The 14,072-nt window shown below is 44.6% G+C and overlaps 2 protein-coding genes across 5 annotated transcripts in view; both read left to right on the top strand.

The window, feature by feature from the left end:
- Positions 1-181: 181 nt before the first annotated feature.
- On the top strand, positions 182-5,045 carry gtse1 (G-2 and S-phase expressed 1). 4 transcript variants are annotated; one of them, XM_021598785.2, is made up of 12 exons: positions 182-238; positions 741-834; positions 1,142-1,199; positions 1,391-2,060; positions 2,173-2,334; positions 2,498-2,639; positions 2,761-3,192; positions 3,336-3,405; positions 3,563-3,787; positions 3,948-4,254; positions 4,369-4,485; positions 4,653-5,045. In XM_021598785.2, the coding sequence occupies exons 2-12, from the start codon at positions 813-815 to the stop codon at positions 4,743-4,745; spliced, it is 2,298 nt and encodes a 765-aa protein (XP_021454460.2). In that variant the 5' UTR covers positions 182-238; positions 741-812; the 3' UTR covers positions 4,746-5,045. The 4 variants fall into 4 exon arrangements, with proteins under 4 accessions (XP_021454460.2, XP_021454458.2, XP_021454459.2 ...); XM_021598783.2 differs by having other exon boundaries at positions 188-367; XM_021598784.2 differs by having other exon boundaries at positions 196-419.
- Positions 5,046-9,019: 3,974 nt separating this feature from the next.
- LOC110522734 (cadherin EGF LAG seven-pass G-type receptor 1) overlaps positions 9,020-14,072 on the top strand; it is an 89,755-nt gene continuing 84,702 nt past the window's right edge. The window contains exon 1 of the mRNA XM_036968797.1: positions 9,020-13,259. Coding sequence (XP_036824692.1) covers positions 9,737-13,259 — 3,523 coding nt within the window. The 5' untranslated portion in view covers positions 9,020-9,736. The remainder of the gene's footprint in view (positions 13,260-14,072) is intronic.

Here is a 14,072-nt window from a genome sequence, read left to right as displayed (position 1 = left end):
AGGAAATGTAACGTTAGCTAGGAATGTAGCTAGTTGAGTAAAAATAAAAGTAAACAATATAAATACTCAAGTAAGAACAGATACCCCTGCAAAAAAAAGTATTTGTAGGCTACTTACTTTATATTTATGTTTTCGTCCAGTCAAAATAAAGGTTAAATAAAAATTTAAAGGCAAAATGACTACAATTCCCAGTAGCGCTCTGGTGTCGCTTATGCCAGACGTTTCAACCAATGTCGAGGTAGCCTGCATGTGACATGGACTTGTTTGTTCACGAAATTTGAAATATCTCTTACTCTCGGACCAAATACATGTTTTTGAAATTATTTAGCAGAATATAACTAGAAAACTTATTTACTAACATAAGACGGTAGGTGCTGTTTGGATGTATTGGAAATACGAAATTCGTCATAACGACCTAGGTAGCTAGCCAGATGCATTTTATTGTATGTCGTGCCAGCTAATGCGTTAGCTAGATTACTGCTAACTAGATACATTTTTAAAACGGCTACAAATAGATTACCAACTAAAAGAAGGATTGGGCTAAAGTTAGCTAGCTAACCAACAATGTAATTATATATTATATATATATATTATATGTTAGTTAGGTTCATAATAAATGCTAGTCAGTCAAAACTAGCCAGTTAATGTTAACTTAGATTTATTAGACATAACGTTAGCTTTTAGCTAGCTTCTCTATCACTGTTTTTCATAAGTTTTCAATTTCTCATTTCCCTATGAAGGACGACTAACGTTAACCTACTACGACATCTGCACTCTGGGCCCTAGCGACCTGTCCTAGTCCCGTGAGGAGTATGGATTCCCATACCAACAGTGGTAACTCAGCTTTCTTATCCTTATTTCTTGTTAACTATAATTTATTCCATTGCTATTCACATTGTCAACTGTTTAACGTTAAAGTCCATTAGCCAGACCCCCAAGTTTGGGCCGTCGAGTTCACAAAGTCGCATATGATTGTGACATAACTAGGTTAGTTAGACCTTCAAGAAAATCACAGAGATCGTCGACCAACCCCCATGGCTCATGTACTATTAGTAGCGAGACAAACACTGTTCTTCCTATCAAAGGATTTTGTTTTTTTGGTGCATTGTTTGTTTAAATGTCCTTGTTCCTTTCCCACAAGAATTCTTCTCATTGGCTGAAGAGAAGTTTGATTTTGACGTTTCACTCTCACCTGCCAGGTTGGTGTCATAGATATCTTTGATTTCCATTTCTTTGGTTTGTATGCATTTCTCTCTTGAATGCGTTGCCACTGAACTCACAATCTGTCTTTGTATTTGATACTACCATTGTCTATACATTTTACTTGGGAAATGTTACATCACTTACATATGAAAAATAACATTGTAAAATCATTCCCCCTTGTTTAAAGCTCAAGAGGAGATGAAGACGATGATGAGGTTTTTGTTGGTCCGGTCTGTCACAAGGAGAGGTGTATCTCTGTCGGTCTGGAGACCATTGTCAAGGAAAACGTCAGCAGTTTTCCTTCAGTGGGTGAGGGGCCCAGCTGGAGTCCTTTGGCTGTGGACAAGTTTGAGGAAATCTGCAAGGAAGCCAACCTACTAGCCAGTCAACTAGTTGTCAACCAGCAGCACCCTGATGTAGGGGTAACCAACGGTACACTCACATTGAGTAAAGAAGAACCGAAAGAAGACTTTGTGCAGGATGCTGGGGCCAAACTGGGCATGTTCAGAAAGCCAGTTGATGCTGTCCTAAGCCCTATCAAAAGGGAGACCTTCTGTGTGCAGGACAGTCCATTGAAGCAGCTCCCTCCTGCTATTCAGCAGCGGTTGTTAAGGGATGGTGGGGTTTCTAACTCCACTAAGAGCCGTGTTGGCACTTCCAGCCCTGTGCGAGCAGGGACTACGACTCGGACCAAGATGGTGCTCCGAGGAAGGGTAGGGCTGGCCTGCAACACCGGGGTGCTCCCTAGCAAACAACAACCAGCAGCCCGAGGAGCGACTGCGACGACAGCCCTGCAGACAGCCAAGACCAGACCGGAGCCTGCTGAGAAGACCACCATGCTGGCTCCTCCAAGCAAAGTATGGGCTCTTAGAAGATATCTAGCCACATAGACTATACAGAATGATCGAGGCTAAGGTCAAATCAGTACTGTAGAAAGTTTTCTCAACTCATGTAGTCTGTTTCTTTCAGGGTAACTTGGGGCTGAGGCGTAGCCCAGGTAGTCGTAACTCCAGCAGAGCAGCCTCCTGCGAGGACCTTCTCTCTGACACGGCCAGCATAGCCTCCGACATCAGCGACACCTCCCTCAACTCCAGTCTGCAGGGGAAGAGGACCCTCGTACCCCCTAGCAAGGTAACCCAGAGGAATTTGCTGATATCATCAGACACTGACATTTTAAACAGAATTCTTAATTCATATATATATATTATGAGACTTCAGATCAGGTGGTACAATATGTGAATACCCTCTGATAAAATGGCAGGTGTTGAAACATGAATGTCCTTGTCCTATTCAGAGTGGGATGCGGGCTCCGTCAGCGGTCAAAGCCCCCCCTCCTCAGACCAGGAGAGTGACTGACCAGAGGAGAAACACATCTTCCTCCTCTTCCTCAGTGTCCAGCTTCAACTCCAGTCTGTCTGTGTCACCCACAGGGAAAGGTGAGGCCCTGTGTAGAGCTTCACGGTGTAATTTCAAGGTGCTGTCTACAGTTCAACCATTTCAAAGATGTGAAGTGTATGGAAAGTGCAATGCAAATATCTGACCTGTCTCTGATTTTAGGTAAACTCAGCACGCCCCTCAACTCCAGCATCAGTGGCCCTAATGGCCGCCTGCCCGCTGGCAAGAGCCGACTCACCAATCCTGTTGCGAGTGCTACCAAGACCTGCAGGTCTACCCTCATCAGCCGAGCTCCGGGGCTTCCCTCTTCCACCACAGTAGCACGGCGTGTCATCTCAGACCCGGGAAGGAAGCTCTCTGAGCAAGACCGATTTAAAACGGTTCAGTCCACCCCTTTGAAGAGAGTTGAACCGGTGGCCACAGCCACCCCCTTGCACCAGACCCCAGCAAAGATGAACATGGAGAGAATGTCCTCTGTGCCCAACATCCCCACCTCATCTTCAGCGAAGACGAAGGACGTCGTCAAGGGCAACCCCAAACTCAAGGCGTTCATTGCTCCAACCCCTACTAGTCAGTTCAAGAGGAGGTTGGAAGGTGAGGACTGGTCAACTGTTGGCTACCTATGAGCAGCTACTACTGATCACTGGCTTGTCTTACTTCATGTTTCTGAATGGAAAGGCTCATAATTGTTTGCTTGCAAAAATGTTAACATATTTATTTGTGTTTTCCCTACAAAGCTGTTTCATCCCCTGATGCCCCTCTCATCATGAAGCCAAAGAGATTGATGTCTGCTTGCAGTGTGGAAAGGTACTGTAACTAGGATTTAAATTAATTATTTTTTATTCCTAAGTGTCTGGAGTCGGAAATTGTACACCATTGACGATTATTAGAATACTGAAGATGTTAGTCATCCTAGTCATACCATTAGCATTGAATATGCCTTCCCCCCCCTTCTATCCATCAGTCTCCCCCACAAACTACCAGTTCCAGAGCTGTTCCAGACGCCCCCTGCTGGGGGGAACAAGGCAGTGCAACCCAAGATGAGACACCCCTCTGCCCTTCCCACCCCTGTGAACCGGAGGATCTCTGGTATCCCCATGCTCACCCCGAATAGCATTTCACGGCCAGGCAGGCCTTCCCTGAGCATGGCCTTCCGGCCAGCCTCTATCCAGAGGGCCATCTACTGGAGGTGAGAAAGCAGCTGCCACACTAGGACCACCACACTGGACTCTGTCTAAAAGGGCCAAGATAATAGTCTTGCCATAAGTGACAATGAATCAGTGTTAGGGTAAGGTGTTGTGATGTAATAAAAATAGGCTAGTTGGTGACAACATAATTTTTTTTTTCAGTCCCGACCAGTTGAAAGGGAGCCACCAAGAGGAGGCGGCAGCAGCACCAGAAGAGGAGACCGTCCAGCCATTTTCCCTGGAGGACGAGCCAGAGGTGCAGCCCCCCACCCCTGCTACAGTCCCCCATCCAGAGGAGCAGGGGGTAGGTCAGGATGACCCAGAACCAGGAGTGGACCAGGTGCCTCCTCCGACTAACAAGGAAAACAACCACCCTGAGCCGAATGAAGAATCCAAGGAGCTCGAGAACACTGAAAAGCTGCTAGAGCAGCCTCAATGCAATTGGATGAAGACCCAGGATGTTAATGAGGTAATGTCTTGATATGTGGAAGTAGTTGATATGTTGTCTTGTTTCAGCTTGCATAAGTTATTTGTCTTTGGTTGAATGACGTTTGTATGTTTTGGGTTGTTTCTTGTCCAATAGGTTTTGCTGGTAGATGCCCCGGCACCTGTGTTGAGGCCATATGAGAAACTCCTAATTGACCTCTCCAGCACTCCTGTCCTGATCAGAACAGCCTCTGTGAAGCCCTCTGGTGGTCAGGTGAGAGAATGTACTCCATACATTATGATGACTGACTCAAATTATTAAAAAATTCCTATTGAGAAAAACAGTGCCATGATACCCAGTTGACTCATCACAAATGTTGTCAGGATTCATGACCACACTGATATCTGGTAATTATATGTGTGTTTCTTTCCCACCTACAGCTGATTGACCTGAGCTCGCCCCTGATCAAATGGAGTCCAGAAGACAAGGACCATGCCTTAAATGAAGCACCCCTGATCAACTTATCCTTTTGATTAATAATAGAGCATTCCAGCATTTCCTCTACATGTATATTGATTCCAATAGCCTTCCTGCTGACGCTTGTGCCTGTACCACACACAAATGACATTTAGAATGAGAACTAACTGCTGATGATCAAGGGTTTAAGAAAAGATTGTTTTAAGTCGAGACTGTTAGTATGTATACTATGTAAGTCACCAATCTGATTTCTTTTTAAGAATGGTACTGTACCTTTTTTATTTTTGTTTGTTACGGTCTTGCAGCTCTGTGTGATTCTTTTAAAAGCTCTAATAAATGTTCTTCATTTAACGTATTGTGATGCTGAGTCTTGCATGTAAATGAATGCAGGTATGGTATTAGGGCCAGAGAGCTGACCTGTGCTCTTTGCCTCGGAGACAGTCTACTCCACCATTGGCTGGGCACCCAGAAGTTTGACTTTGGCTGAAGGAACAGCTCCTGCCCACAGACAGATGTTGTTGTGCTCTCATAAATAAGATATCATCCACTATATATACAAAAGTATGTGGACACCCCTTCAAATGAGTAGATTTGGCTAATTCAGCCACACCCTTGCTGACAGGTGTATAAAATTGAGAACACAGCCATGTAATCTCCATAAACAAACATTGGAAGTAGAATAGCCTTAACAGGGCACCGTCATAGGATGCCACCTTTCCAACAAGTCAGTTTGTCAAATTTATTTGTCAAAATTATTCAGCCCCTTTACTTTCAGTGCAGCAAACTCTCCAGAAGTTCAGTGAGGATCTCTGAATGATCCAATGTTGACCTAAATGACTAATGATGATAAATACAATCCACCTGTGTGTAATCAAGTCTCCGTATAAATGCACCTGCACTGTGATAGTCTCAGAGGTCCGTTAAAAGCGCAGAGAGCATCATGAAGAACAAGGAACACACCAGGCACGTCCGAGATACTGTTGTGAAGAAGTTTAAAGCCGGATTTGGATACAAAAAGATTTCCCAAGCTTTAAACATCCCAAGGAGCACTGTGCAAGCGATAATATTGAAATGGAAGGAGTATCAGACCACTGCAAATCTACCAAGACCTGGCCGTCCCTCTAAACTTTCAGCTCATACAAGGAGAAGACTGATCAGAGATGCAGCCAAGAGGCCCATGATCACTCTGGATGAACTGCAGAGATCTACAGCTGAGGTGGGAGACTCTGTCCATAGGACAACAATCAGTCGTATATTGCACAAATCTGGCCTTTATGGAAAAGTGGCAAGAAGAAAGCCATTTCTGAAAGATATCCATAAAAAGTGTTGTTTAAAGTTTGCCACAAGCCACCTGGGAGACACACCAAACATGTGGAAGAAGGTGCTCTGGTCAGATGAAACCAAAATGGAACTTTTTGGCAACAATGCAAAACGTTATGTTTGGCGTAAAAGCAACACAGCTGAACACACCATCCCCACTGTCAAACATGGTGGTGGCAGCATCATGGTTTGGGCCTGCTTTTCTTCAGCAGGGACAGGGAAGATGGTTAAAATTGATGGGAAGATGGATGGAGCCAAATACAGGACCATTCTAGAAGAAAACCTGATGGAGTCTGCAAAAGACCTGAGGCTGGGACGGAGATTTGTCTTCCAACAAGACAATGATCCAAAACATAAAGCAAAATCTACAATGGAATGGTTCAAAAATAAACATATCCAGGTGTTAGAATGGCCAAGTCAAAGTCCAGACCTGAATCCAATCGAGAATCTGTGGAAAGAACTGAAAACTGCTGTTCACAAATGCTCTCCATCCAACCTCACTGAGCTCGACCTGTTTTGCAAGGAGGAATGGGAAAAAATGTCAGTCTCTCGATGTGCAAAACTGATAGAGACATACCCCAAGCGGCTTACAGCTGTAATCGCAGCAAAAGGTGGCGCTACAAAGTATTAACTTAAGGGGGCTGAATAATTTTGCACGCCCAATTTTTCAGTTTTTGATTTGTTAAAAAAGTTTGAAATATCCAATAAATGTCGTTCCACTTCATGATTGTGTCCCACTTGTTGTTGATTCTTCACAAAAAAATAACATTTTATATCTTTATGTTTGAAGCCTGAAATGTGGCAAAAGGTCGCAAAGTTCAAGGGGTCCGAATACTTTCGCAAGGCACTGTATATGGGGATGTGGTAGGTAGTTGGTTGGGCTATTTACAGATGGGCTGTGTACAGCTGCAGCGATCGGTAAGCTGCTCTGACAGCCGATGCTTGAAGTTAGTGAGGGAGATATGTCTTCAACTTCATTGATTTTTGAAATTCGTTCCAGTCATTGGCAGCAGAGAACTGGAAGGAAAGGCGGCCAAAGTAGCTGTTGGCTTTGGGGATGACCAGTGAAATATACCTGCTGGAGCGTGTGCTACTGGTGGGTGTTGCTATGGTGACCAGTGAGCTAAGGCAGAGCTTTACCTAGCAAAAACTTATAGATGCCCTGGAGCCAGTGGGTTTGGCGACTAATATGTAGCGAGGACCAGCCAACGAGAGCATACAGGTCGCAATGGTGCAGTATATGGGGCTTTGGTGACAAAATGGATGGCACTGTGATAGACTGCATCCCATTTGCTGTGTAGAGTGTTGGAGGATATTTTGTAAATGACATCCCCAAAGTCAAGGATTGGCAGTATAAGCAGTTTTACGAGGGTATGTTTGGCTGCATGAGTGAAGGAGGCTTTGTTGCAAAATAGGAAACCAATTCTAGATTTTATTTTGGATTGGAGATGCTTAATATGAGTCTGGAAGGAGATCTTACAGTGTAGCCGAACACCTAGGTATTTATAGTTGTCCACATATTCTAAGTCAGAACCGTCCAGAGTAGTGATGCTACTTTGTGGCAATAGTTTGGGGAAGGCCCTTTTTTTCAGCATGATAATGCCCCCATGCACAAAGTGAGGTCCATACAGAAATGGTTTGTCGAGATCGGTGTAGAAGAGCTGGTCTGGCCTGCATAGAGCCATGACCTCAACCCCATCAAACACCTTTGGGATGAATTGGAACGCAGACTGCGAGCCGCGCCTAATCACCCAACACCAGTGTCCGACCTCACTAATTATTTTGTGGATCAATGGAAGCAAGTCCCTGCAGCAATGATCCAACATCCACATTCAGTACTTTTGGTTATGTAGTACTTTTGGTTATGTAGTGTACTTGGTATAGGTGTCAAATGAGAGATAAGATGCTGATGTTTTGTATCCTTTGACATTTAGTAGAGCATCTTATGATGTAAGGATGTTCTACCTGTCTGTACCAAGAAATATAAAATTCTTATGCATTTTAGAAATGCCAAACATTTGATATATAAAATTAAATCATTTGTAGTGGAGAGAGAATTTAGGCAAGTCTGGGTATCAGTCTCTGTAACATTCCACTCCTTGTACTCTGTGTCATGCGCCAAAGACATGGGCAAATGACACAGAGTACAAGGAGTGGAATGTAATATCTAAACTATGACTGGCAACCAGGCTAACTTTAGGCCACATGATAGTAGATTCTTCCTATAGCAGGATTCCCCAACCAGGCTCTTTAGGCCACATGATAGTAGATTATTCCTATAGCAGGATTCCCCAACTGGCGGCCTGCGGGTGGTTTTATTTGGCCCTCCAAGTTTTCTGACCAATGAATTAAAAAATAAATAATTGTTGGACAGAAAATACTGTAAAAACACCAGGAAATCAGCTCCAAGTTATTTTAATTTAGGAAATCTGTTCCCAAGTATTCCCACGCATAATAGAGACTTGTGATTGTATACAAATGCAAGCAAGGTTTGAAATGAATATGTTTTAGTCAAATAGTAGATCTGTTTGGGCTTCAGCCCCCAGACCATCCTCTCAAGAAAAACATCGTCCCGCAGCCGAATCTAGATGATCCCTGGCCTATAGGAAAGTATGTCCACTAGGTGACATAATTTAATCAATCTCCAATTGTCTGTGAATTTCTTTATGATTTTTTAAATACGTTATACAATGAGGACAGTTTTAAAATGCGAATGTAATGTAAGTCTGAGACGTCGCAGAAAAACTATATACCTGTACAAATAGGAGGTTTTTAGTGATCATTACCCACATCACTTCATGGTACATTGTGATCGGCTGCTGAGATTTGGGAATTAGCGTTTGACTGACAAACAGTGCGGCATTTACACAAGTAGTCCAATTCTGATCTTTATTCCAGTAAATTATATTTTAACCAACCACATCAGATCTTTTTAATCTAAGATCTGTTTCAGAGCAAAAATATAATTTGGTTGCCTGTGTAAACGCAGCCTAGAGTTGGGGAGCAGGGTAGCTTTCAGATGTGGGGCGGTGAGAGAGTGCACAGATGATCGATATACATGCAGACAAAATACATGTCTTTCTGCCCTAACAATGGGAGTGGTTGTCAAAATGGCAATGTGGGCGGTCTGGCTCCCGCCTATACTTTCTTTGGATTGGTGGATAGATCTCACTATTGTAATCTAGTTTTGTATATTCATTGACGGTTGTTGAAGTCAACCGCCGGAATTCAATGGAGATGCTATGCTACTAGCCTCAATACATGAATATGCATAGCCATCTCGAGACAACTCCGATATAGTGTTTTTTTTTGTCAAAGTTGGCGGGGTGTAACGTGTCCAACTTATATAACACTAGTTGCAACTTAAGCGTTATGAAACGTATATTTGATCAAATAAAACTCACATAGCAAATAAGCCATACATTTTGTGTTTACCAAATTCGACACCCATTTACTGCCATACAGAAACTTGCTTGGAGGGCAAACACCGAGAAAAAACACCTGCTGGAGGGGGACCGATTTTCCGCAGAGTTGGACCTCTCTCTTGTTCTCTGGAGAGTGAGACCTGTTCGAACTATTTAATGGGCGCGCCATGCTCTGCTCCGATCCTCGCAACATTCTAACTAATCATGGAACGGGATTGGACGGCGAGGACCCGGGAAAAACTTGTTCAGTGGATTTTATAGATGTTCTTGACAGATTCGGTGGATGCCATGCGTTTTAAACCATGGCATTACAAATGCTTTGGCCGTGGATATGTTTTCTATCACACTTTCCAGTAGTTGCATGTTTTGATGTACACGTTTCGGATACTCTACAGCCTGGAGTAGTGCTCGGAAATGTATCTATTGGACGGGGTTGGATCTATCAAATAGACAGGACTTTAACTCCTAAATACGCGAGACACATTTTCAATATCGAGAGACAACACGGAATTGTATATTTCTCAGGAAAAGTTAATTGTGCGCTGTTGAGGAAGAACCCTGCGCCGCTTTACATTCAGATCAAATCAAGTACCTCGGATAACTTTATTTTAATTCACTTCAATACTTTTGTGCACGGAGAGAATTGTTTCATTAAATATAGGAGAAAGGCAAACGAAGGTAAGCCCAAGATTTACATGAACATTCTCTCAACAGTAGAGACATATCCATGCGTCTCAAATAGGATTTTGCTTTTGAACATTTATGAATATTTACCACTTTTTACTCGAAAACCTCACTCTTACCTTTCGTTATGTAAGGGAGGAAAGGACTGGAAAGTAGTTTTTGATAACGGGAGTGTTTTGCCAAACTGTCTGCAACCCAATGAGCGAAACGAGTTGGATTTATTCTGCAGGGTGCAACATCTTTGGAATTACACCACTGTTCGTGTGAAACTGCGAATTTATTCTCTTCATAGTCATGCCATGTTTACAGACGGGGATTTGGGTAGACTGGGTTCATGGACCAAACGTAAAAAAAGAAATGTGAATACCGCTCCCCAGTTTCAACTGCCCAACTATCAGGTGTCTGTCCCGGAGAATGAACCGGCGGGAACTCGCGTAATTACGCTCAAAGCACTGGATACCGACCATGATGATGATGGTGAAGTAGAATATGATATTGAAGCTCTGTTCGATAGCAGATCCAATGATTATTTCAAAATCAATTTGCAGACCGGCAGCATTACAACGTTGCAGCCTTTGGACAGGGAGGTCAAGGACACACATATCTTCAAAGTTATTGCTACAGACAATGGCACCCCTAAGAGGTCGGCCACTGCTTACCTCACTGTCACTATAAGTGACACTAATGATCATGGGCCTGTGTTTGAGCAGACAGAGTACAGGGTCAGCATTAGGGAAAATGTGGAGATAGGTTTTGAAGTGTTGACTATAAGGGCCACAGATGGGGATGCCCCATCAAATGCCAACATGATCTATAAGATTGTGAATGAGGGGGCAGATAATGCTGGTTTTGAAATCGATCCTAAAAATGGACTAGTCAAGATTAGGGTTCGGCCTGACAGAGAAACCTTGACCCAGTATCAACTGATAGTGGAGGCTAATGATCAGGGTAAAGACCCAGGCCCCCGCAGTGCCACGGCTACAGTCTATATCTCTGTGGAGGATGAGAACGATAACTACCCCCAGTTCAGTGAGAATAGGTATGTAGTCCAGGTGCTTGAGAGCGTGGCAGTGAACACCAAAGTGGCCCAGGTGAAGGCCACAGATAAAGATGAGGGCAACAATGCAAAAGTCCACTACAGCATCATCAGTGGCAACGTGAAGGGCCAGTTCTACATCCATTCCCCTACAGGTGTCATTGACATAATCAACCCTCTAGATTATGAGATGATCAGGGAATATAATTTGAGAATAAAGGCACAGGATGGGGGAAGACCACCTCTGATTAATGGCACAGGGATAGTTGTAGTGCAAGTTGTGGATGTCAACGATAATGCCCCTATGTTTGTTAGCACACCCTTTCAAGCCACAGTATTGGAAAATATGGCGGTTGGTTGTTCTGTGATCCATATTCAGGCTATTGATGCAGACTCCGGTGACAACTCTCATTTGCAGTACAGGTTAACAGCTATGGCTCCAGGCTTCCCCTTCACCATCAACAACAGCACAGGGTGGATTACAGTTAGTGTAGAACTGGACAGGGAGACCACCGACTTTTACACGTTTGGCGTTGAAGCAGTTGATCATGGGGTCCCTGTCATGTCTTCCTCGGCCAGCGTCAGTGTGACGGTGCTCGACGTGAACGACAACGTTCCCACTTTCACTCAGAGGTTGTATAGCCTGAAGATGAATGAGGATGCTTTGGTAGGTACGAGCGTGCTAGCACTCTCTGCCATAGATCGGGACGCCAACAGCGTGGTAACATACCAGATTTCCAGCGGCAACACGCGGAACAGGTTCGCCATCACCAGTCAGACTGCAGGGGCAGTCATCACCTTAGCTATGCCACTGGACTACAAACAGGAGCGCCAGTATGTCCTGACGGTGACCGCCTCGGATGGCACGCGTTACGACACAGCACAGGTCTTTATCAACGTCACTGATGCCAACACCCACCAGCCCGTGTTCCAAAGCGCCAACTACCAGGTGACGATCGGCGAGGACCGGCCTGTGGGCTCCACCGTGGTGGTGATCAGTGCCACGGATGAGGACACGGGGGAGAACGCACGCATCAGCTATGTTATGGAGGACAACGTGCCACAGTTCAAGATCAACCCTGACACAGGTGCCATAACCACACAGATAGAAATCGACTATGAGGATCAGGCCTCCTACACGCTAGCTGTCATTGCCCGCGACAATGGCATCCCCCAGAAATCTGACACCACATATGTGGAGATCATTGTTCTGGATGCTAATGATAATGCACCACAGTTCCTCAGAGACATATACCAGGGGACAGTGTTTGAGGATGCACCCGTGTATACCAGCATCCTCCAGATTTCTGCATCTGACAGGGACTCAGGGTCCAATGGGAGACTTAGTTACACTTTCCAGGGTGGGGATGATGGAGAGGGTGACTTCTTCATTGAGCCGTACTCTGGCATTATTAGAACAGCCAGGAAACTTGACAGGGAGAATGTGCCTGTGTACAATCTGAAGGCCTTTGCTGTGGATAAGGGGTTTCCGCCGCTTAAGGCATCCATGGACGTCCAAGTGTCCGTCCTGGACATCAACGACAATGCTCCTGTGTTTGAAAAGGACGAACTGTACGTCTATGTGGTGGAGAACAGTCCTGTGGGTTCCATTGTAGCCCGCATCACTGCTACAGATCCTGACAAGGGAACCAATGCGCAAATCCTGTTCCAAATTGTGGAAGGAAACGTCCCAGAGGTCTTCCAACTAGATATCTTCAACGGGGATCTTATCGCTCTCACTGATTTAGACTACGAGTCCAAGATAGAGTACACCATCATTGTCCAGGCGACCTCTGCACCGTTAGTCAGCCGCGCCATTGTGCACATCTGCCTGCTGGACGTCAACGATAATGACCCTGTCCTACACGACTTTGAGATCATCTTTAACAACTACGTCACCAACAGGTCCAACAGTTTTCCGGCTGGGGTGATCGGGAAGGTTCCTGCCCAGGACCCGGATGTGTCAGATAACCTCCAGTACAATTTTGTGGAGGGCAACGAGCTGAGTCTACTAATCCTGAACAAGGACAATGGGGACATGAGGCTGAGCAGAGACCTGGACAACAACCGGCCCCTTGAGGCCACCATGAAGATATCAGTCACAGGTAATTAAACTGTTTTCATTTAAATGCAATAGCTCTCCATATGCATGGCAGATATTTTCTATTTTGTCTGCCCCTTCCACATCCTCTCTTCATTCTGCCATGTTGTTTAATTTTCTTGCTCTTGTCTTGCAATGTGACATCTACTAATTTTGCTAGTTGTAAATCTGTTTTATTGCTGGTACTTGTCTACTTTGATAGGGAGTCTGTCGCAGGTCTACTATGGTAAGATTGGTTATTGTGCCTAAATCACCAAATTACTCATTACAGGCTGGTTATCTGCTAAAAGTACAGGCAGGTTATCTGCTAAAATATCCACGAAATGTTGTCCAATGGTATTGTTGCCATGACAACTACACAGTTTGTTCCCTTTGAGGTTCCTGAGGGGTTCTTTGTCTGGGGTTCTTTGTTCATGCTGTGAAATGCTACACTTTTACAGTGCACTACAGGCTACTAGTTGCAGTGAAAGTATGGTAAACAACAAGTTACTGAATTTTGTTTTTTGTGCCAACCGCCAGTGGAAGTGTTGCACCGGTTTAAGTGGTTGATGGTTATGTTGGATGCAGTCTATCACAGTGCCATCCATTTTGTTACCAAAGCCCCTTATAACACCCACCACTGCGACTTGTATGTTCTAGTCGGCTGGCCCTCGCTACATATTCGTCGCCAGACCCTCTGGCTCCAGGTCATCTATAAGTCGATGCTAGGTAAAGCACCGCCTTATCTCAGCTCACTGGTCATAATAACAACACCCACCCATAGCACGCGCTCTTGCAGGTATATTTCACTGGCCATCCCCAAAGCCGCCTTTCCTTT

This window comes from Oncorhynchus mykiss, chromosome 30, assembly GCF_013265735.2.
Source record: "Oncorhynchus mykiss isolate Arlee chromosome 30, USDA_OmykA_1.1, whole genome shotgun sequence".
In the NCBI taxonomy this organism is placed as follows: domain Eukaryota; kingdom Metazoa; phylum Chordata; class Actinopteri; order Salmoniformes; family Salmonidae; genus Oncorhynchus; species Oncorhynchus mykiss.
Note: the sequence above shows the minus strand (reverse complement) of the source record. Positions and strands in the feature narration are given on the sequence as shown.

What these genes read in the sequence shown, in the direction of transcription:
- gtse1 (XM_021598785.2), top strand. Translation starts at nt 813, where the DNA reads ATGGATTCCCATACCAACAGTG. An exon ending in TGCTGGCTCCTCCAAGCAAA is followed by an intron (nt 2,061 to 2,172) that starts GTATGGGCTCTT and finishes TGTTTCTTTCAG; the next exon opens with GGTAACTTGGGGCTGAGGCG. An exon ending in CCCTCGTACCCCCTAGCAAG is followed by an intron (nt 2,335 to 2,497) that starts GTAACCCAGAGG and finishes TGTCCTATTCAG; the next exon opens with AGTGGGATGCGGGCTCCGTC.